This window comes from Podarcis filfolensis, assembly GCF_964270895.1.
Source record: "Podarcis filfolensis genome assembly, chromosome: Z".
In the NCBI taxonomy this organism is placed as follows: domain Eukaryota; kingdom Metazoa; phylum Chordata; class Lepidosauria; order Squamata; family Lacertidae; genus Podarcis; species Podarcis filfolensis.
This window is the reverse complement of record NC_139617.1, coordinates 40961106-40985915: the sequence shown is the minus strand read 5'-3', so window position 1 is coordinate 40985915 and position 24810 is coordinate 40961106. Positions and strand designations below refer to the sequence as shown.

At 46.0% G+C, this 24810-nt stretch overlaps 1 protein-coding gene across 1 annotated transcript; it reads right to left on the bottom strand.

Moving 5' to 3' along the window:
* Window positions 1-10818: 10818 nt before the first annotated feature.
* LOC310754697 (uncharacterized protein) lies at window positions 10819-22595 on the bottom strand. The gene is made up of 3 exons (XM_083596777.1): window positions 21289-22595; window positions 13440-13450; window positions 10819-12165 (listed from the first exon to the last, which is right to left on the bottom strand). Exons 1-3 carry the CDS (start codon window positions 22212-22214, stop codon window positions 10994-10996), a joined length of 2109 nt encoding a protein of 702 aa, XP_083452903.1. The 5' UTR covers window positions 22215-22595; the 3' UTR covers window positions 10819-10993.
* Between the last annotated feature and the right edge of the window lie 2215 nt (window positions 22596-24810).

Sequence of the window (24810 nt, the reverse complement as noted above, 5' to 3'; positions counted from 1 at the left end):
TGTGTGTGTATTCTTCAGTTTGCTTTAGGTTAATAATAATAATAATAATAATAATAATAATAATAATAATAATTTATTATTTATACCCTGCCCTTCTGGCTGAGTTTTCCCAGCCACTATGGGCGGCTCCCAATCAAGTGTTAAAAACAGTACAGCATTACATATTAAAAACTTCCCTGAACAGTTTATTGTTTATTGTTTGTTTTTCTAACTGCTTCCAAACCTGCCCTGAGACAGGATGACGAAGGGTGGGATTAAAATACAAAAAAATTAAGAAATAACAATGCAAAATAAAACCATGGTCCTCCAAGTGTCACCGAGTTCCATTCCCCATCAGGCCTGGCCAGTATTGCTAGTGATCAAGGATGTTGGGAACTGTGGCCCAACAACATCTCATCCAAACACCTGTAAGGCCCTAGAGCAGGCATCCCCAACCTCCAGATGTTTTGGACTACAATTCCCACCATCTCTTGACCACTGGTCCTGTTAGCTAGGGATCATGGGAGTTGTAGGCCAAAACATCTGGAGGGCCAAAGTCGGGGATGCCTACCCTAGAGTCACCACTACCCTAGAGTCACAGGTGGAGCCTATGCTGTGTGTCAGTCAATTGCAGTCAGGGGGTTGGGCCAGAAGATGCAACCCTGGACTTCCCAACCTAATCCTCCACGTATATAAATACATGTGCTTGTATCCAGGAGCAGAGTTGACCCAAGGCCAGTGAAGGCTGATGCACCAGGGTGAATGGGGCACTCCCCAACCAACCTTAGCCTGCCCTTAGCTTGTCCCTACTTACCTGCCTTCTTTCTTACAAGCAACCCAGGGGGTGGCCCTGACTGTCAGTTTCCTCCTTCTTAGTGTCAGTGCTGCCCTTGTACAAAGCAGCAAGGAGGAGGAGTGTGATGCAGTGGTTAGAGTGTTGGACTAGGACCTGGGAGAACAGGATTCAAATCTCCACTCAGGCATGTAGGTCACTAGGTGACCTTGGGCCAGTGACTGCCTCTCAGCTTAACCTGTCTCCCAGGGTTGTTGTGAAGATATAATTGGGAAACTATATGTGCTGCCTTGAGCTTCTTGGAGGTAAGGTGTAAAAGGAATGCAATAGCAAATAAAATATAAAAAAACAACAACCCTAGAATGAGTTGGCTGTGCCTGTCCTTAGCTCTGGCTCCACCTACTGTTGGGCTCCCTGTCCTCTCTCTGACATCTTCATTAGCTGCCTAAATGTTTTGACTCTGGGTGCCTGTCTAATTTCAGCTGGCAATTGATTCTAGAATGCTGGAGCTGCCACACTAAAAGCCTGGTTGCTAGCACAAGCAAGGTGCACCTCTGGGGCATATGATACTCTCAGCGGTGAAGCCCAAGAGATGCCCCACATATATTGTGCTGTGATAATCCATTTCTGGGGTTAGCAATGCCAAGAACACAGCATCCAAACCATCTCAGTCCAGGAATGGTCCTAGCAGTCTTAACCAGCCAAAGCTGGCAGAAGGCATTCCTAACCATCAAGGCCTCCTGTGCCTCGAGTGACAAAGGTTTTCATTAATACAGTGGTACCTCCGGAGGTCTGTTCTTAATCTGAAACTGTTCTTAACCTGAAGCACCACTTTAGCTAATGGGCCCTCCTGCTGCCGTTGTGCTGCCGGAGCACGATTTCTGTTCTCATCCTGAAGCAAAATTCTTAACCTGAGGTACTATTTCTGGGTTAGAGGAGTCTGTAACCTGAAGCGTATGTAACCTGAAGTACCACTGTATGTGCATTTTTATATTGCTTGACTCTGGCACTGCATAATTTGGAGTGAACTTTGGATGGCTGTGTTCTAGTTTACATATTGCTTTTGAACATTGCAGACTTAGGTAGGTTTGCCTTTAAATGTGAACTGAATTAAATGTCTCCCTTATCCCTCCTAACAACAGCAGCTGAAGAAATAAAAATGCCATGAAACACAGCAAAAAGTGTTGATTGATTATGGAGATCAGAACCATATAATTTTTTAACAAATGGGAGGACATAATTACCCTAAACGGTAAACAATAATGGAGTAAAAGAACCCACAGAGAGAGAGCATACTTCTTGTATACATCCATTTCAAAGTGTACATGGAGGTATTCAGGGAAACACACACAGAGAGGGAGAGAGAGGAGGAGGAGGAGAGATGGCAAGGTTGTGCCCAGGTTACCTGAAAGACCAAACTCCCTATATGAAACTGCCTGAGTGCTAAGATCCTTGGATGAGCATCTCATCTTGGTCTCATCAACATAGGAACCAACTCCTGGGGGCTGTGGGGTCTTCGGCCCCCACAGTAAATTATTTGAGAGGGCCAGGCCCCCACAAAGTTGATGGTCATTCCCATTCAAATGGTGTGTGTGCACTGCATCATGCGATTGATTATGGAGGGCGGGGCTTACCTGGGCCCCCACAATATTTTATTCAAGTTGGCACCCCTGCCCATCTACATCAGATGCTTAGTTGGTGGTGACATGAGAAAGAGGCTATTCCATGCTGTCCCTCCATATTGTGAGATTTCCTCCCAAGAGGATGGTTCCCTCTTTGTTATTCTTCTGACGGCAGGCTCAGACCTTCCTCTTCAAGACACACTTTTGACAACTAAGGTGCAGGTGATGCTGACAACCAGGCTGCCATTATAATTATTGTTTTTAACCGGTCTGTTTTTATAACATTAGATTTTGTAAGGTTGGGAGATGTTGAGAGCCATCTTGGATCCCAGCTTGGGAGAGAGGTGGGATATAAATACATTAAATAAATAACAACGAGACTGGGGTGGGAGGAACTGTGCCCCTCCAGGTGTTTCTGGACTACAAATCCCTTCACCCTTGGCCACCAGTCATGCTGGCTTGGGGCTAATGGGAGCTGGAGACCAGAAACATTGTTTGGAAAGCCCCAGGTCTTCCCTTCCCCCCACAATAAACTTTAGTCCCTGTAGCTCCCCACAACTCCAGTTCAAGACATTATTTAACCTTGAGCAACACCTCGTGGCCAAGTTCATATTTACAACTAACCCAGAAAGCTTTTTTGAGATTGTTGCTCATTTCTGGATGAAGAGGGAGATCTTCCTGCTTTGAGGGAGACATTGCGTTTTCCCCAGCTGCTGCTGAGAAAATATTTTTGCTCTCGTACCGCCCTTTCTCCTGTTGTTGCACCATGTTATGAATTTTCAATTGCATGCTCCCTGTTATGTACTGAGTTGAATAAGATCCAAAAGGCAGCAGTCTGATTGGTCCTAGAAAAATAGGATTCAGAATGCAGCAGTCTGATTGGTCCTAGAACAATGCAGCAGTATGATTGGTTGGCAGGAACCACCCAATCATGCTCCAGATAAAAGTGAATCCACAACCTGATTGGCTTACAGTAGAATTCCGGAATTAGCCAATCATGTGCAGCCCATTGTGTAAATAATGTATATAAAGCAGATACTTTGAGGGGACATTCATTCATTCCTCCTCATCACTATGAGCTGAATAAAGAGCATGAAATCACTTTGCGACTCTGAGTATATTTCCCTCCCCAGGGCAGGAAACTGTCCTTATATCCTGAAGTGTGTCATGCACACTAAAAGCATTACACAAAGAAGGAGAAGACACCATTGTAACTGCTTTGTTTCTGCTTTATTGTCTCTTAGCAGCAAACCGCCCCAAGACGCAAACTTAGATGAGCAGTTTGCATCAAAGACCACATGTAACAGACAACAAAACCAGCATGGATTGCATCCCATGATTAGTCCTAGTGAGAGTATATCCATTGAACTAAATAGACAGGACAGGAATTATAGTATACACTTTGATAGACTAAATGTGAAGAGATGTAAAAACTGTAAAAAAAAAAAAAGAGTGTGAAAGGCTATTAGGAGAATCAGCTTTCTCAAAGCATATTAAGAATATTAGATATAAGAATATAGCAGTGTTCAAAACTCCCATTGTTCTAGGCGCATTTTGCAACAGGGGATTTCATTAGCGTGAGCTCTGGGTGGAGTACTGCGCCTAAGATTTCAGATTAAAACTGCAGAGTGGAAGGAAAGGAGGACCTTTTTCTGCCTTCCCACTTGTAGCTAGTCTATGAAGACTGGAGAAGAGACCATTTAAAAAATGTTAGGGGAGTGGGGAGACATTTTGTTATTGTGCCCGTAACCTCGGTTTAAGGTGCCATTTAGTTCCTAGCTTTCATATCTCAGTTTCTAACACTAGAATACAGATATTAAGAATCTGTAAAGAATGTTTATGCAGGTCAAACCCCGCCTTGAGTGATAGAGAGCGGGCACCCTGTTCTTGCTGAATCTGGCACCCAGCTCAGATAACACAGGCATGCTTTTCCTCTGAGAAGGTGACCTCATTCTGGCATCTCCAAGTAGGGCTGGGAGAGATTACTGAGAACCAGGAGAGCTGTTATACAGTACAACATACTGTTTTATTAGTCGTTCTGTGATGCTTCTGCACTGTTACCGCAGAGAGGAACTACCGTATTTTTCGCTCTATAAGACACACTTTTCCCCCTCCAAAAATTAAGGGGAAATGTGTGTGCGTCTTATGGAGTGAATGCAGGCTCCATGGCTTCAGGGATAGCCGCCTGAAGCCTCCGGAGCGCAGCGGAAGCTCCTGCCGCACTCCAGAGGCTTTGCATTGCTTTCGCTGAAGCCTGGAGAGGCACTGCACAGCTTTCCCTCTCTGCGCAGCGCCCCTTCAGCGAAGTGGGAGGAGAAATTGAAGGGGCTCCGTTTCTCCTGCCGCTTCGCTGCACAGAGAGGGAAAGAATTTTTTTTGCTTGTTCTCCCCCTCTAAAACTAGGTGCGTCCTATGGTCGGGTGCGTCCTATAGAGTGAAAAATACAGTATTGTGTTAGAACATGAGCAGACAGATAACAAAAAGCCCTGACCATTTGTGGCACAAAAGGTTCCAGGATTTCAGCAAGAAGTTGCAGCACATGTCGAAACTGGAAAAGAAGCAGAATGTCCTCTGATATTTTCCCAGGTACACACAGTACCGAAAGCAGGAACATGTGTGACAGGTTTGATATCATCATCGACACACGGTGTCATGAATGCTCAATTAAAAAAAAACACCATGCACCTTGAAGGAAAGCTTGTGCTCAAATCCTGGGCAACCCTACTCAGGAGAAAGCCTCACTGTGTTCAACGGAGTTTAATCCCTTGCAAGTGTGTTTAGGATTCCACCCTCAATACAGAATCCAGTTTCCATGGTTTCACACCAGAGGGTGGCAGAAATTCCTCTTGGTTGTAATGCCGGTGTGTGCTGTAATTCTATGGAAATGTGAATAAAAAAGAGAGAAAGAAGGAAGAGAAAATGGGAGGGGACTGCAATTTTGCACACATAATCTCAATCCCTGAGAATCTCAGTTTTTGAGCTTTTTTTTTTTTTTTGAGAAACGGCTTTGTATGCCATCATGACTGTGAATATCTGCTTGGAATTGTGTGTGGGGGGGTGTCATATACCCAATGATATTTTGCGGCTTTGCGGCTTCTTAGTTTAGAGAAGTAATGTATGGAAGTCAGAGCTGGACCATAAAGAAGGCTGATCGCTGAAAAATTGATGCTTTTGAATTATGGTGCTGGAGGAGACTCTTGAGAGTCCCATGGACTGCAAGAAGATCAAACCTCTCCATTCTTAAGGAAATCAGCCCTGAGTGCTCACTGGAAGGACAGATCATGAAGCTGAGGCTCCAGTACTTTGGCCACCTCAGGAGAAGAGAAGACTCCCTGTAAAAGACCCTGATGTTGGGAAAGATGGAGGGCAGAAGGAGAAGGGGACGACAGAGGACGAGATGGTTGGACAATGTTCTCAAAGCTACCAGCATGAGTTTGACCAAACTGCGGGAGGCAGTGGAAGACAGGAGTGCCTGGCGTGCTCTGGTCTAGGGGGTCATGAAGAGTCGGACACGACTAAGCAACAACAACAACAGTTTAGAGAAAAGATGAGCAAGAGGGGACACGGTAGAAGTTTATTAAATTACACATGGCATGGAGAAAGTGGATAGAGAAAAGTTTTGCTCATAATGCTGGATAGAACTCATGGGCAGGTGGTGAAGCTGAATGTCAGAGGGTTCAGGAGAGGGGAAAAGACAGTACTTATTCATGCAGCTGCAGTCAGTGGCGGAGCTTCACTATTATCAAATAAGGGAGATATATAATTTGGACCAAAAAATTGGTTTCCAGGTGGAAAAATCAAAATTGGAAACAGAATTGTTAGAACCTAAAACTAAGAACCTGTCAAGAATGTATAACTTGCTGTTGAAATGGAATACACAGGATGAAACGGTTAAATCTGTTATGATTAAATGGGCACAGGATGTTGGACACAACATTATGTTTGCTGACTGGGAACAGTTATGGACCACAGGTATGAAGTTTACGCCATGTAATGCCTTAAGAGAGAATATTATGAAAATGATTTACAGGTGGTACATGACTCCAGTCAAGCTTGCAAAAATTTATCACCTGCCCGATAATAAATGTTGGAAATGTAAAGAATGTGAAGGTACCTTTTTTCACCTTTGGTGGACATGCCCAAAGATTAAGACCTTCTGGGAGATGATTTACAATGAAATGAAAAAGGTATTTAAATATACCTTCCAGAAGAAACCAGAGGCCTTTCTCCTGGGCATGGTCGGCCAGTTGGTGTTAAAAGAGGATAGAACTTTTTTTATGTATGCTACAACAGCAGCAAGAATACTCATTGCAAAGTATTGGAAGACACAAGATTTACCCACCCTGGAAGAGTGGCAGATGAAGGTGATGGACTATATGGAACTGGCGGAAATGACTGGCAAAATCCGAGACCAGGGAGGAGAGTCGGTGGAAGAAGATTGGAAGAAATTTAAAGACTATTTGCAGAAACATTGTAAAATTAATGAATGTTAAAATGATGCTGGATTGAAATTAAGCGGCCTTAGCAACAAGGTTAATAAGAATATGTAAAAATGGATTGATAACGGATGAAAATATATAGTTATAATATGTTGAGATATAGAGTTAAGATAAATGAAAGAGGGTAAGGATTTGCTGAACTAACTATGTGAACGGGAATACAAAAAAGGGAGGTGTGAGGAGGTCAGGGAAATAAGCAAACGAAATTCAAGATATGAAAAATGGATTTGTTTTTTTTAATTTTTTCTATTTGCTTCTTCTGTGTTTTGTGTCTTTTTCTGTGTATTTTTGTATTTTTCTATTTTTCTTCTTTTTCTCTCTTGTTTTCTTTTTGTTCTGTAGTTTTCTGCTTTTTGTAAAACTTCAATAAATATTTTTTAAAAACAAATATATATATATATATATATATATATATATATATATATATATATATATATTCATGCAGCACCTTTTCCCCTGACAGGGACCCAAGGCAGCTTACAGATAAAATAAGAACAGATAAACACATTAGTTAAACTATGGAACCCCATAGTTAAACTGCGGAACTCCCTCCTTCAAGAGCCAGTGATAGCCACCAGCTTGGATGGCTTTGGATAAGAGGGTTATATAAACTGATGAAAGATAAAGCTATCAATGGCTGCTAGCCCTGGTGGCTATGTGGTGCAGTGGCTAGAGTGTTGGACTAGGTTCTGGTAGACTAGAGTTCAAAGCCCCACTTGGTCATAAAGCGCACTGAGGGACTTTGGGCCAGTCACTCTCACTCTCAGCCTAACCCACCTCACAAGGTTTGTTGTGGGGATTAAATGAGGAGGGAGAGAATAATAATAATTTATTATTTATGGCCCTGCCCATCTGGCTGGGTTTCCCCAGCCACTCTGGGCAGCTTCCAACAAAACACTAAAATACAATAACCTATTAAACATTAAAAGCTTCCTAAAACAAGGCTGCCTTTAGATGTCTTCTAAAAGTTTGGTAGTTATTTTTCTCTTTGACATCTGGTGGCAGGGTGTTCCACAGGGCAGGCGCCACTACCGAGAAGGCCCTCTGCCTGGTTCCCTGTAACTTGGCTTCTCGCAATGAGGGAACCACCAGAAGGCCCTCAGCGCTGGACCTCAGTGTCCGGGCAGAACGATGGAGGTGGAGACGCTCCTTCAGGTATACTGGACCGAGGCCGTTTAGGGCTTTAAAGGTCAGCACCAACACTTTGAATTGTGCTCGGAAACCAGTTCTTTCAAGACTGTGTTATGTGGTCTTGGCAGCTGCTCCCAGTCACCAGTCCAGCTGCCGCATTTTGGATTAGTTGTAGTTTCCGGGTCACCTTCAAAGGTAGCCCCACATAGAGCGCATTGCAGTAGTCCAAGCGAGAGATAACCAGAGCATGCAGCACTCTGGCGAGACAGTCCGTGGGAACTACGTACATTGAACTTTTGGGGGGAAAGGTAGGGTAAAATGCAAATAATACTGCTGCTGCTACTACATCTGAACAACAGTTGCTGGAAACTGTATGTGGGGAAAGTGATTTAGCACTCAGGCCCTACTTTCAGGCTTTCCATAGGCATCTGGGCAGCCCCTGTGAGAGCAGAAGGCAGGACTAGATGGGCCTTTTAGCTTGATCCAGCTGGTTTTCATTATGCTCTTATCTTGGAAACCAAAGGTTATTTTTAGACAGTAAACAATGGTCCTAAATAACTTTAAAAATTGAGTTTGAGGACTTAACTTACAAAGAAATCATCTCATTACTGTTACGGTAATTACGGAAATTACGGAAGGGTAACTGTTAACAGTTACAAATATTATGCCTGAATGTATCCTTTCGACTTGACAGCTCAGGGAATATACCTAGCTTTATGAATCAGATAAAATCCACACCTCAATTCCAACACCATTTTGCCCTTGGAAAAAGGACTCTTTCCCCTGCCACCTCCCCAAGCCAGGATACACACCTCCTACCCCAGGAAACGCCCAGAGGTGACAATTGCTGGGCTCATTGTTCTCCAAGGGAAGCCAAATCTCATCACCAGACTTGTCTCAGGCTTCAGACATGCAAAGGAGGTTCTATTGTACTTTGGGTGGTGGGACTTCAGAGGCTAATCTTATACCTGGGTCTTTCTTTGACATGTCTGCTTGTATCAATCTTCTACCAAGGACTTGTCTGGACATGTTTGCCAAGGTTAAACTAGTGTAACCCCTGTCTACCCCATCCCTTTTGTCTCATGTCAGTGATGTTCCAATGATGTATCAATGTTGCTGTACGAACTGTATTCTGGGATATGGTGGGAAAGTTTTAAAAGTCCTTGTCACCCCACCCTCGGGGTTCAAAATTCCTCTTTGAACCTGTTGCGCAATAAACTTTGGTCTACAGCTATTTGCTCCGGTTGGTGGCTGGACTCCTTCCTTTATTCCGCAGGGACCCGCGGGCTCTGCCTGACGAGCTGGGTGACTGAGCAGCCTCGCACCTAGATTTTTCTGTAACACTTCTAATGTATTTATTTTACAACAGATGCACTATCTGATTCTGTAACCCGTTTTTGCTTGCTACTACTTTCCCCATGATATTTGTATTTTTGTTAAACTACAGAATTTTCCAATAACCCCCCCCCTTTCTAAGGATTTGTGTGCTGGCCACCTCCCAGCTGCATTGGGTCCCCTGCCATCCAAGGGAAGGGCGTTTGTGGCTAACACAGAGTGCACCCCTTTGCTTGGCCCGCTCGCCCCCTTTAAAGTTCACAGCTGCCAACATGCAAGGGGCTCAAATATTCCCACAAGTCTGCCCCTTCTCTACCAGCCTCCAAATTCCCCTAGGCCCAGGGCATCTCGAGGTAGTGGGGTATATAGTGTCCTAGTGTGTTGATGTTAAAACAAGAAGCCATTACAACAGGTTTATGAAACAAGTTCTGAAGTTTACTAAAACAGAAAGAAGGACTTTTAAGACAAAGATATGCAATGCTTAAGCTACAGAAAACCATGATATTCTCTTTGGAGCAAAGAAAACCAAAATAAAGCAGATTAAAATGCAATCTACCCTCACTGGGCTTCCACAATCCATAACATATCAGACTCTCGGAAGAATCTTGCTCCTGAGTAACAACCCTTTATTTCCCTTGTTCCTTATCACATTGAGTTCCTCCAGGATTGCTTCCTGGTTAACATGGGCTCTCCTTGTCAACCTCATGCTCCACCCCTTGCCTTCCAGGTTCCACCCCTCACATACTTTTCACCAGGGCTGGCCCAATGCATTTTGGCACCTAAGGCAAACCACAAAATGGCATCCCCCCCCCCGGGAAGAAGGGGTGAGTGAAGATCTACATCAGGAACAAGGCAAGGTGTGTGGAATCAAATCAGCCTTAACTGATGGTTGAAGTGGAATCAAAGGTTGTCGGGGGGTAGGGGAAGGGGCCCACTCAGAATCATGCCAGGTAGATGCAGAGCCCAGGAGACCTCAGAGGGCAGACCCACCATTTCCTTCTGGGTGGGGTGGAGAAGACCATCAGAGGCCACTGGAGAAGGCTGCCAAGGAGGCAGTACACCCAGCCCCCAAGTAGCACACCACAGCTGTGGCCGCTATGTATCCTTGAAGGTCAGATCTGTTGCCCCTGTACATTGTGTCGCCTGAAGCAGTTGCCTCACCTTGCCTCATGGGTGCACTGGCCCTGCTTGAGATGCCTCCCTTGACATCTGAGCCTCAGGGCATTCAGTAGCTTTCCAAGATATCCCTGTAATTCCCAATGCACAAGCAAGAAAGACATGTTTGTATGACATGCAAGTCCACGCATGCACAGTATGCATCTGCCCATTCAAAGAGTACAGTGAAGTCCAATTCCTTCATGGCTGCTGGGGCTTGGGGAGAGAAATATTGCAAAGCTGGAAAAAATGCTGAATAAACATTTTCTGCACAATTAGCAGAAGCAAAATGTAAGGTAGGACAAAGATTACCTAGAAAAATATTTTTGTGGTTGTACCTCAATATGGACAGATAATTCTTTCCTAATCCAAACTGGAGCTCCACAAAGAAACAAAATGTGAGGATTCACCCTCCAGAGATTCTTGCTTCGATCTCAGCCCTTCTTTGATGCTTGACTGAACATTCCTTCTCATGGTGTCTAATCTCTACTCTGAGGGACTTCTTTCTTACACTTGGCAAAGAACAATCTTTGCAGGGAGACAGAAAAAGACTTGTAAAATTTCTCATTGGAAAAGTTGTAGATGAAGGGATCCAAGCAACAGTTGACCATGCTGAAAACTAAGGAGACATAATAAGCTATTTCTACACGGTACCGAAGCCCACAGGATGTCCAGTAATATCTCACAATCAAACCCACTGTCTGGCAGATGTGGAGGGGTGTAAAACAGATGCCAAAGATGACCAGAGTGATGGTGATCATCTGCTTGGACTTGGTCTTAATCACCTTGCCTCGAAGATTGGCTTGACTGATTTTAGCAATGTAGGCTCCCAACATCACATAGGACACCAGAGAGATGCCAAAGGGAATGAGGAAGCAGAAGATACCCAGGAAGATTCTGTATATTAGATAGAGGTAAGCCAGCTCTGACCGGTAGATGCTCAGGCACTTGACCGAGTTGCCGATGACTGAAGTCTTGAGGAAGAAGAAGAGTGGAAGCCCCTGCAGGAAGAGGAAAGCCCAGAAGACCAAGACCAGCTTTTTCATGGCAGACTTCTTCCTCCAGAGGGTCTTGGCGTTGTAGTGGACAATGGCTTGGTACCTGTGGATGCTGATGAGCATGAGGAAGTAGATGCTTCCATACAGGTGGGTGCTGAGCAGGAAGACTTGAAGCTGGCAGACAAACTGCCCAAAGGGCCAGTGGTTTCCCAAGCTGAAATAGGCCACCATCAATGGCATGACCGGAAGGACAATGATGTCTACCAAGGCCAGGTTGAACTGAAGCATGATGCCAGAATTCCAGCGCTTGATGGCAAACCAGAAGATCCAGAGGCTGATGCTGTTGAAGACCAACCCGCCCACTGAGAGGATGCCCCAAAGGATTGGGATGGAAAAGTGGAGCTCCCATGGCAGGCATTGTGTCACGTTGGTGGTGTTCATTATGTGACGGAGGCAGGTGGCTCCAGATGCTTTGGAAGAGAGGTCCACACGACTGCTCGTCCAGGAAGAAAAGAGGAGAAACAAAAGACAGGTTTTCAGTTCCCTGCCACTTCCTAGAAGATATGGTTCAACTGTGTCCTTTCTGTTGTGTAGTTGTGTTGTGCTGTGTGTCCCCCACCCCCTTTTGTATGTTGTAGGTGAAGGTACATTTCCTTTTAAGGTCTTCTAATATGTCCTCAGACAACGGGAAACAACCCCAAAAGGTGGAACCTGTTGTTCATTTCATGACCTTTGCGGTGTTCTCAGAAATTATCTGGTCCTTCAAATGCTAGAGAAATCTGAGAACGTCTTTAAAACTAGGGCACTTCAATTAGAACACTTGTTTATTGAGCATTCGTCCTGATTTGTGTGCAGAAAAACTAAGAAGAGCCCTGCTGGATCAGGCCAGTGGCCCAGCTAGCCCAACAACCTGTTCTCACAGTGGCTAGCCAGATGTCCCAATGCCAAGCCTGCAAAGCAGGACCTGTGCGCAGCAGCTCAGATTTGATGACAATTGCCATTTTTGGAGCATGCATTCACATTTGTTTGCACAGAGGCTAGATGAAGCTGTGTCAAAGCAAATGTTATCCCAGACTTTGCAGTGCATTTTCTAATTTCGAGGGGGAGTGGGTTTGCCATGTGAGAGCTCCCAATGGGCTCTAAATGTGCAACATACTGGCCATGAAGGCTATGATCTGCCTGCACAGCCAGAAGCCGCAGTGCTTCCAATTGCCGATTGCTAGAGACCACAGGTGGAAAGAAGGCTCTTGAGCTCAGGTCCTGCTTGTGAGTTTCCTATAGAGGCTTATAGAAGGTTCAGGCTTTAGGGTGAGGGGTGGGATGATGATGATGATGATGAACCATTGTTCTGCCCGGACACTGAGGGCCTTCTGGCGGTTCCCTTGCTGTGAGAAGCCAGGTGACAGGGAACCAGGCAGAGGGCCTTCTTGGTAGTGGCACCCACCCTGTGGAATGCCCTCCCACCAGATGTCAAAGAGAAAAACAGCTACCAGTCTTTTAGAAGGCATCTGAAGGCAGCCCTGTTTAGGGAAGCTTTTAATGTTTAATAGACTATTGTACTTTAATATTCTGTTGGAAGCTGCCCAGAGTGGCTGAGGAAACCCAGCCAGATGGGTGGGGTATAAATAAATTATTATCATCATCATCATCACCATCCAGGTCTGAAAAGAGGCACATTGTCAGGGAGCCAGCCAGAAATAAATCACACAAAGTAAGTGAAGTTAACTCGTTATTAAAAGAAACAGTCTTCTCAGGGGAGGCAGGCCTAATGAACACAGCAACTCTTCACGATAGGTCTTGCCCCTGTGAGGCAGTTGTGGAGACAAAAGGACCCTGCCTTCTCATGGCTAAGTCTCCTCGTCCTCCCAGTCCTTCCCAAACAACCTGAGACTACACCTATGAGGCACCTGCTCCTCTTGCCTCATACCTTTCCCAGTCCTGGGAGACCAAGGTGGGAAGAGAGCTTGTCACAGCAGGAGGGGGAGACCCTCCTGGCTTCTTCACCAGCCTGACTCATCTCTGCCTCTTGGCCTCCCTCCTCTCCAGCTTCCTCCTCCGCTTCTGATTCGGGACTTCTCTCTGCTACAGACCCTTCAGCTTCTGACACCACCTCCTCCCAGGCTCCCCCTCTAACCACTCATCATCATTCCACCACCAATCCATGGGCTCTGAGCCTTTTTCTCTTGGGGGTTCCCCAGCTGTTTTCTCCCACCATTCCTCTGAGTCTAGCCAGTCTATGACACATGGACACTGGTGTCTTGAATGATGTAAATACACTCCCAAAGACAAAAGGCTGGTTTTCTTTTCTTTTCTTCCTATTTCTAAAAAAGGTGTTTTATTCTACTATAAATAACATTAAACAAACCTTAAAGGATTGGGGGTTGAGGCAACAAGAGCATTCTTACTCCCCGTCTGCCCATACCACATTATGGTTTCCCATTGGCTAGTTTTCTGCTTTCTTTAAAAAGAATACACACATAAACACTAGTTACATCCCACCCTTCCTCCACAGAAGACCACACCTCTCACTGGCCCTACCTTGCACCCTCCTTGAGTATTTTTGCTTCATTGGGATGTGTCCTTCAACTGTGATCATGCCTCTTGCTTGTCTGGACAGAGACTAGAGAGGAGTGACTATATGTAGACCCTAGGTCACATTACTCCGTACCTTTGAAGCACATGGAGTCATAGAATTTCAGAGTTGGAAGGGAACCCAAAGGTCATCTAGTCCAACCCCACTGCAATGCAGGGATTTTCCCCAGCATCCTCTTTCCAAGCAGGCCTGGTGCCCCGGGACACTCCTAATGCACAAAGAACCCTTTAATGTCTGACACCAGCAGCTGGGATTTAGGAGGTATACTGGCCTTGCACATGGCTTCTCTTAAAGAAGCTTGGGAACTGCAGGTTGTTACAGGTGCTGGGAATTGTAACTCAGTGTGGCATAATCTACAGCTCCTACAGGAAATCAGAAGACAATAGGAGGTGGGGAGCATGGCTGGTTGCAATGTATTTATAAAATGCTCTTGTGTTAAAGGCTAACTGCACTAGTATATACATTTTTTTGTCCAATGTTGTGTTTAATTAAACAGAGAAAGGAAAGACTTTACTTTTAAAACAGTGTAGTAAAAGCTATTGTGGACCACACCATACATTTAAATCACATGCAACACAAATTTAAAACACATTACTTTCACCAAAGAAGCCTGAGAACTGTAGTTTGTTACAGGCGCTGGGAATTGTCGCTCAATGTGGAGTAAATTACAGTACCCAGGATTCTTGGAGGGAAGCCATGTGCTTTAAGTATACGGTGTGTGTGTGTGTGTGTGTGTGTGTGTGTGTGTGTCTGTCTGTCTGTCTGTCTGTCTGTCTGTCTGTCTGTCTGTCTCTGTGTCTCTGTGTTTGTGTCATATGTATCAGCTTCAATTTTGCAATCCTTAATTTGGTGATATTCAATCCCATTGCAAAATAGTGACAGACTGCCCAACACATTTCCCTAGTTCTCTACTGTTATGTACTGAGCTGAATCCTAGAACAATAGGATCCAGAATGCAGCAGTCTGATTGGTCCACAGGAGCCACCCAATCCAGCTCCAGGTGGAAGTGAATCAGCGACCTGATTGGCCTGCAGGAGCAGCCAATCAGGCTTCTGGAGGAAGTGAATCCACAACCTGATTGGCCTACAGGAGCAGCCCGGAATTAGCCAATCACACGGGGCCCATTGTGTAATTAATGTATATATAGCTAGACGTTTTGGGGAACGTTTCATTCATTGCTACTACGAGCTGAATAAAGAGCATGAAATTTACACTCAACTCCGAGTATATTTCATCTACAGTGCTGCTATTTTTTCCCCTGCTGAGGATAGGGATAAAGAGAAGGAAAAGATGTGTGTGAGACATGTTTGGTACAAGACTGTATACATGTGTTTCTTTAACTCCATTGCAGTCAGTGGCGCCATCAGGACTGAATTTTAGGTCAGATGCCCAGGGGCCCCACTTAGCATAACAAGAAGAAGCCCCCTCCCCTCACAATGCAGCAGAGCTGGCTTGCCACATTTTGAAGTACACAAAGCAACACACATTACCATAGAGAGTCTCCTTGCTGCTCCCTATAAGGCATTGAGTCCAGACTCAAATACTGCCCACACACAACACTAATTTCAGTTCCCTAATTATGACCACCCGGGTTCACTATTTCCAAAATCCATTTCCTCTGTGACATATTCTCCTGCAAGCCAGAACAGAAGCAGGAAATCAAATAGGGGTATGTACTTCCTGAAATCCATGCCCACCTCTGAGCCAAAACAAAACTAGCCTATTGGCAACTTGCATGGAAGTGGGCAGCCTTTGGCCCTATGGATGTTTCCAGTGGCGTAGCGTGGGTTGTCAGCACCTGGGGCAAGGCAAGTAATTTGCGTCCACTAACCCGTGGATTTTAGCAGGGGGCAGAGAGCTGCGAGTGCGAGCGAGCGCCCCCCCAGATGTTGCGCCCGGTGCGGCCGGCCCCCCTGCACCCCCCACGCTACGCCACTGGATGTTTCTGAATCACAACTCCCATCAGCCCCAGCAAGCACAGCCAATGGTCAGGGCTGATGCAGGTTGTAGTTCAGCAACAACTAGAGGGCAAAATATTCCCCATATTGGAATTACGGTAGATCTTCACTTTTTGCTTTCAGACCTCTATCTAATTATTTGTGCCTAAGGGAAGGTTGAGGGACGTGGGTGGCGCTGTGGGTTAAACCACAGAGCCTAGGACTTGCCGATCAGAAGGTCGGCGGTTCAAATCCTCGTGAGGGGGTCAGCTCCCGTTGCTCAGTCCGTGCTCCTGCCAACCTAGCAGTTTGAAAGCACGTCAAAGTGCAAGTAGATAAATAGGTACCACTCTAGCGGGAGGGTAAACGGCGTTTTCCGTGCGCTGCTCTGGTTCGCCAGAAGCGGCTTAGTCATGCTGGCCACATGACCCGGAAGCTGTACACCGGCTCCCTCGGCCAATAAAGCGAGATGAGCGCCGCAACCCCAGAGTCGGCCACAACTGGACCTAACGGTCAGGGGTCCCTTTACCTTTAAGGGAAGGTTGGGGGGCTGCTTTTGCCTCTGGCCCAGCCCACCACTGCTATGCAGCCCCTAACATTTGTTCAGAAGGGAATGTGACACCCCTGGATTGAAAAATGTCCCCCACCCCTGAGATAAGCCATTGTTTCCCACTGCATCAAAATGCAAGAAGTATCGGTTTGGTGCAACCCAGAAGCAGAACCTTCTAATTTCCTCCATTCATGCATAGAGGAAGGAGCAGAAGGAACTTGCAAGATAAGGGCTTGTGCCATTGCTTGTGATCTGGACCAGTAAGTCACAAACTGGTGTGACTGTGAAGCAAATCTAATGGCCTTAAAACAGGACTGGGGAAACAGCTGTCCTCTTGATGTTGTCCTTCAGCTCCCAGCAGTCAACATCTGAGGGGCCACCCGTTCCCCACCATTCCATCTGAAGAGCTGATCAACAAGATTTAGTGTTTGTAAATTAAAAAAACTCATATCCTGGGCTTCCCAAGTGTTCTGCAAAAGCAGCATTTTAAAAAGCCAGGGCTGTGACAATGAAAAAAAACCCAACAGAGTCCTGTGACAATGTAATAACTAAGTGGTGTTCAGCCCAACCTGACTTGTTTAGTTAGAAGCAAGTCCTGTTGTGCTCAGTGAGGCTTGCTGCTGAGTAAGCATGCATAATACCACATCTTAATGGCAGAAGAGACATAGCAAGCTGCAGTGAATTTTTTTATATTTTTTTGCAGGGGAGCAGTTAGGACCAGAGGTGCCAGCTTGTGAGGGCAATTGGTGGGGGTGTTGTTGCACATGTGACATTGGCATTGTGCACATGGACATCATGCCTCCTTCTCTAAGCCAGGTAGAAGCTTCCCTGGTTTTGGGAAGGAGTAGACCTGCCAGAATGCTATTTGCAGAAATAAATGGGTCCCACGGTAGGTTTCCTGTGGTTTGACAAGCCACAGCCCTAGAAATTTCTCACCATTATTTCCTCTACTGGGCTTGGTTTCTTGAGAACAATCAAGCATCGTCAGTCACAGGAAAATAAGGTTGAGGCAGAATGCCAGCAGCCCATGGTGCTTACATGAGGCTCCTGCAAGGAGGGAGGTACCTGTGGGCATGATGAGCATGGATGCTTCCTTGGTGCGCATTGGGGTCCTTGGGGTCCATTGCTTCATGTCTGGGGACAAGTGGGGCCTTTGCACCTCCCTTAGGATTTGGCCTGGCCGCCTCTGGTCTTTGTCCCTCTCTCTTGCCATCCTAGGTAAGCCAGTAAAAGGTAAAGGGACCCCTGACCATTAGGTCCAGTAGTGGCCGACTCTGGGGTTGCGGCGCTCATCTCGCTCTATAGGCCGAGGGAGCCGGCGTACAGCTTCTGGGTCATGTGGCCAGCATGACTAAGCCGCTTCTGGTGAACCAGAGCAGCGCACGGAAACGCCGTTTACCTTCCCACCAGAGTGGTACCTATTTATCTACTTGCACTTTGACTTGCACTGCTAGGTGGGTAGGAGCAGGGACCGAGCAACAGGAGCTCACCCCGTCGCGGGGATTCGAACCGCTGACCTTCTGATTGGCAAGTCCTAGGCTCTGTGGTTTAACCCACAGTGCCAGTGGTGGCTGACAAAAACTGGGGTGATTCATCCAGGGTTGGGGTGGGACTTTTTTTTGGAACAAGAGCAATAATCAGAGCCCTGCTGAATCAGCCCAAGGAAGACCCTTCTAGTCTACTATCCTGCCTGTCAGGATGCTACAGGTGAGAGCTGTGTGCAGGGTATTGACCAAAGGTGGACAAACTAGCCCAGATGGAGAATGACCGTTCCCCCACCAGAGGTACTACCCCTCCCCTAACACCCAAACGATGAATAGTTACCTGAAAAGGCATGGTCATAACGAAAAGTTAAGCCAGAGGTCAAATCAAAGCCAGTTACTAACTGGGTCGAAATGAATCTGTGTGTGTTTATTTCACAACATTTATACACAGCTTGATTGTAATAAAACCTCTAAGACGGTTTACAGGAAAAAACTAAAATTAAAATTATCGACAAAATATATTTAAAAACAGGTAATTAGAAACCTTTTGAAAACAATTAAGATCAGCATTAAACTAAAAAGAGACTAAAACATGTCGGCTCATCCTCTATGCGTCTGGGTAGGCTTGCTTGCTTGCTTAAATAACATTGTTTTAAGCAAGCACTGAAAAGAGAACAGTGAAAATGCGTGTCTAATGCCAACAGGCAGGGAGTTCCAAAGTGTAAGTGCTGCTACACTGAAAGAAGAATTCCTTAGAAGTGCACAATGGGTATTATGGTATGTGGCACCTGTAATAGTACCCGCTCTGCAGATCGAAGCTTTCGAGTGGTGTAAGGTGAATCCCACAAATAAACTGACCCCAGGCTGTTAATGGCTTCTCACACGAATAATAACAGCTGAACTTGGCCCAGTAGCAAGTGAGCAACCGTTGCAGGTGTCTGAGCAGAGGTGTTATAGGCAGACAGAAGCAGGTCACATTCTGACAGCAACTGTGCTGCAGCATTCTGCACCAACTGCAGCTTCTGGATCAAGTACTGTACAAGGGAAGCTGTATGTAGAGTGTGTTGCAGACTTGGCCCCGTAACAGAGCCAGGTCTGCAAACCAATGTGGGATTTCTTTGTGGGAAGTGGATTGCTGTTTCCCTTTCCCTCTCCTTCTGTACAACCAGATTGCAAACTGGTTTCTCTATGTACCCTACTGAGTAAAGATAAAGATGTTCTGCTTCCCCCTTTCACAATATTTGCCAATATAGGAGATAGTCAAACAGTGCTCCAGAGCCTGCTGTTTCCTCTTAACTGTGCACAATGAATCAAGCAGCCAGGAGCCATGAACGTGAAGAGCATTCTGCTTATTTGCCAACCACCTGGCAAGTCTTAAAACTTAATAGGTATGCTGCTGATGCCTCACTTTTTAAAGAAAATATACCTGTGGTTAAAACTGGAGGTCACATTCATGTGGCAGTTTATTCCATTTCCCTATCTTAATTTTCACATTATGTTTGAGCTTTCACGCAATGTAAAAGCCATTTCTGGGAAGCAAATGGACTGTAGTTCATGTTTAGTGCTCACGTCTATGTTATCTGATTGCAGAAAGTATCTCTATGCAGCCCTCTTAAAACAGAAAACTCAGAAGTAAAGTGAGGAAATTTGGGGCAGCTTACAGTTCCTTCCTGCCATTTTCATGGGAGAGTCACAGGGGAACAGAAGCAAGCCCGAGCGGACAGGGTGGGGGAGCAGCAATGTTGACCACCGATGTTCATTGGTGTGAATGAAATTTAGCATGACATGTCAGCATATTGGTCTAATGCAACGGGTACCACAGTGTGAAAGGAGTATTAGAAAACATGAGAGAGGAGCTAGCATTATAAGGAAGACTAATGCAATATTCCCCATTCCCCTAAGTCTCTTTACCCTCCAACTCAGAAACAGAAACTCTCATGAGTCTGAGTGTGCATATTATTAAGAATTTCACATTGAAAGCTGATTTCTGTTCCTTTTTCTTTGCTTATTTATATCCTCTGATTTTATTTAGTTCAGCCTCGATGGTAGCAGATGGGCAGCTTTAAATTTCCACATATTTCAATAAATGTCTGTATACAGATAAAAAAACCACCAAAAGGCAACGAATACAACCATAAAACTATAAAACACTATGCAGCTGCAGCAAGTTAAGATCCCTATCAACTATACTTTAACACAGGGATATATTTTTTGTTTATCAAGGCTGGGGTGTGTGTGTGTGTGTGTGTGTTTGTGTTTTGCTAAGAGATCCAAAACTACATACACTTAGAGGATGTGTTGCTTGCTGCATGTTTGTGCCTTGCTTTTCCTCCCAGGAACTCAGGGCTGTGGATCTTGTCTTCCTCTCCCCACTTTTTATGGTCACAGCACCCCTGCGAGGTAGGCTAGGCTGAGAGTTGGTAATTCAGTCCCCGAAACTGTGAAACTGCTTTGCTTGTGGTTATTTATCAGGCAATTTGGGGTCTGGTAAAGGTAAAGGGACCCCTGACCATTATGTCCAGTCGTGACCGACTCTGGGGTTGTGGCGCTCATCTCGCTTTATTGGCCGAGGGAGCCGGCGTACAGCTTCTGGTCATGTGGGCAGCATGACTAAGCCACTTCTGGCGAACCAGAGCAGCACACGGAAACACCGTTTACCTTCCCGACGGAACGGTACCTATTTACCTACTTGCACATTGACGTGCTTTTGAACCGCTACGTTGGCAGGAGCAGGGAGCGAGCAACGGGAGCTCACCCCGTCGCAGGGATTCAAACTGCCAACCTTCTGATCGGCAAGTCCTAGGCTCTGTAGTTTAACCCACAGCGCCACCCACGTCCCATGGGGTCTGGTAGTTTGCTGTAAATATCACATGTTGCATTTAAGCTGCTTTTCTGGCTTTGTGCATGTTTATTTTTCTTTTCATGATCTGTGAATGGCGCTATATCTTTGTAACTTGCTTTTCTTCCCAGATGCTGATAGTTGTGTACATTATCCTCCCCACCTTCATATTTGCAACAGCCCTATGAGGTAGGTAGAGTTAACATATGTATATAAGCAGCAGTTCTTGTCAACAGATTGCTGGCACAATCCACATAGAGTTTATGTGGCTCAGATCCTGTCAGCATCCCGGCACCTGACAATATCTAACATTGCTTACAACCCCATAGTGTTTTATCTTTTACCTTTCCTTTTCCGAAGGACATTTTCTCACTTGGACACCAATAATCCTCTTAGGGAATTGGAAAAGAGCCTGTGAAATTTCTCGTTGGCAAAGTTGTAGATGAAGGGATCCAAGCAACAGTTGACCATGCTGAAGACCAAAGAAATGTAATAGGTGACTTCTATGTGGTACAAAACCTTGCAGGACACACCATAATATCTCACAATGGAAGCCATGGACCCACAGATGTGGAGGGGTGTGAAGCAGGTGGCAAAGATGACCAGGGCAATGGTGATCATCTGCTTCGACTTAGTCTTCATTACCTGGCCTCGGAGATTGGCTTGACTGATTTTAGCAATGTAGGCCCACAGCATCACGTAGGACACCAGAGAGATGGCAAAGGGAATGAGGAAGCAGAAGATCCCCAGGAAGATGCCATAGGCTAGGTAGAGATAGGTCAGCTCTGACTGGTAGATGCTCAGGCACTTGACCGAGTTGCCGATGACTGAAGTCTTGAGGAAGAAGAAGAGTGGAAGCCCCTGCAGGAAGAGGAAAGCCCAGAAGACCAAGACCAGCTTTCTCAAGGCAGACTTCTTCCTCCAGAGGGTCTTGGTGTTGTAGTGGACAATGGCTTGGTACCTGTGGATGCTGATGAGCATGAGGAAGTAGATGCTTCCATACAGATGGGTGCTGAGCAGGAAAACTTGAAGCTGGCAGACAAACTGCCCAAAGGGCCAGTGGTTTCCCAAGCTGAAATAGGCCACCATCAATGGCATGACCGGAAGGACAATGATGTCTACCAAGGCCAGGTTGAACTGAAGCATGATGCCAGAATTCCAGCGCTTGATGGCAAACCAGAAGATCCAGAGGCTGATGCTGTTGAAGACCAACCCGCCCACTGAGACGATGCCCAAAATTACTGGGAGGGCAAAGTGGATCCCCTCTGGCTGGCATTGTGTCACGTTGGTGGTGTTCATTCGGTGAAGGAGACAGGTGGCCTAAGTAGAGTTGTCCGTACACGTTCCAGTTCAGAATACAGAGTTGGCAAGCAGGAGGAATGATGATTTGCTTGTGGTAGGTGAAGTCGGCTGCTAGCAGTGCCCTTCTGTCACAGCCCTGAAAGTGTGGCTGAGGTGGGGCCCTTCTCCCCTGCCCATTTCCTATTTTTCTCGGGGCTTCTTCTGAGTCAGTTTCACACCCAAAAGAAAGACTGAAACTTGTGTTGCTTCTCTTGCACGGAAATCTGGCACTGACACTTCAAGTCTTTCGGTTTTTGTTTTTATTTCAGAGAGTTTAACACTGAACTTTAAAAGCATGGGGCTGAGTCCATCTAAGGCCCCATCTGCATTATACGTACATTTAAAGCATCACCATACCACTTTAAATATTCATGGCTCCCCCCAAAGAGTCCTGGGGACTGTAGTTTGTTCAGAGTGTTGAGATTTCTTAGGGGACCCCCTGTTCCCCTTCACAGAGCTGCAATTGCCAGTTTCCTGAGGAAAAGGATTGACTCTTAAAACATTATGGGAATGGTAGCTCTGCATGGGGAGTGGGGGTTTCCTAAGAACTCTCAGCATTCTGAACAAATTACAGTTCCCATAATCCTTTTGGCAGGGAAGCCAAGACTGTTGGCAACGATGTGATACTGTTTTAAATGTACAGCGCTGAAAACACCTGTCATCCTAAAATGTCACCTGAGTTGAATTTCTCCTCCATCCCTACCTGTGGTTACTAATGACATTGCGCAGTGTCGAAATTGCACTTGGTTACAACCATTCCCCTGTGCACCCACACTTCTCAATCGCTCAGGTCCAGATGCATAGAATCATAGAATTGTAGTGCTGGAAAACTGGAAGGGACCACAAGGGTCATTCTAGTCCAACCCCTGCAATGCAGGAAACTTTTGCCCAACATAGCGCCTAAACCAATGACCCTGAGATTAAGAGTCTCATATTCCACCAGCTGAGCTACCTCAGTGCAGATGGAGAGGTTGAAGTGCCAAGTACCAGCAAAGATGGTGGTGCCCACTGGAATTGGTAGGGCAGGAGAAAGGGATCCCTGGTGGCGCCGGAGATAATGAGTGGCAAAGTCAACTCATTCTACTTTTGTTCTTATCCTCCTTCCTGCTGAGTTCACTTATTTACTTACTTATTGCACTAATACTCCATGCTTTTCTCCAAGGAGCTCAAGGTGGCATATGTGGCTCTCCCCCTCCTTGTGTAATTCCCACAACAACCCTGGGAGACAGGTTAGACTGGGAGGCAGTGACTGGCCCAATGCCACCCAGTGAGCTTCATGGCTGTGTGGGGGATTTGAACCCTGGTCTCCCCCAGCTCCCAGCTTGACACTCTAACCCCTGCCTGGGTAGGCAACCTAAGGCCTGGGGGCCAGATGCGGCCCAATCGCCTTCTAAATCTGGTCTGCGGACAGTCCAGGAATCAGCGTGTTTTTACATGAGTAGAATGTGTCCTTTTATTTAAAATGCATCTCTGGGTTATTTGTGGGGCATAGGAATTCGTTCACTCCCCCCCCCCCAATATAGTCCAGCCCCCCACAAGGTCTGAGGGACAGTGGACCGGCCTCCTGCTGAAAAAGTTTGCTGACCCCTGCTCTAACCACTTCACCACAGTGTCTCTCCAGTTCTACAGGGGCAGCACTAAGGAGGAGGAAGCCGATAGGCATTGTCTGCCCCAGACAGGTTTTAAATAGGCAGGCAGGCAGGCAGGCGACAGCTAGCTAAGAGCAAGCTGAGGGCAGATGGAGTATAGGGCACTGCCCCATTTGTCCTAACAGGGCAAACTCGGCAGCATGTGAAGCATGCGAACCATGCCCCACAGTGGAGGGGATATTTCTTATACAATTAAGCTTAGTTAATAATCCAAAGTATTCCTACAGTGGCCTTTTTATAAATATTCCTCATTGACTCAGCACTTTATTTCTATGCTTCTCTTTACTGGTGGCTGGTCTTGTCATGCTTCTTTGTACTTTGTACGGTTTAAATTGATAAAAAATTAAATTAAGAACAAAGTGACCTGGAATACTTCTCCTGTGAGCTGAGCCAAGCCTGCTGCTTATGCAAGTAGGTATGAGAATGGGTTAAGCCAGGATGGGGAAACCTTAGGACTGGGGGCCACACGTGTCCCTCCAGGGCTTTCTATCTGGCCCTCAGCACTCTCCCCAGGCCACGCCCCTTGCTGCTCCTATTTTGCCCCCTGAATGTTTTTGTTTGACTGGAATGTGTCTCTGAACCCTCTTGCTTGTCTAGATTGAGGATAGGGGTGTGTGTTTGTGTGAGAGAGTGGAAACCGGCCTACTGTATGAAGGGAAAATATACATTAAGCGTCCACCTGCTTTTGCCTGGCATGTGGCCCTTGGAAGATTGCCTGGAAGGGGATTAGCCCCTGGGCTGAAAAAGCTTTCCACCTATGGGTTAAAGAGTGAAACACTGAGCTCCTGGTGAGCCTTGGGTGGTGGTCAATCAGGTGTTCAACAAGCTATCTGTTTGGGCTGATTACCTGGGAGTGCGAGTACTTTGAAGGTCACGGTAGATGGTTAGTGGATTGCAATCATTAT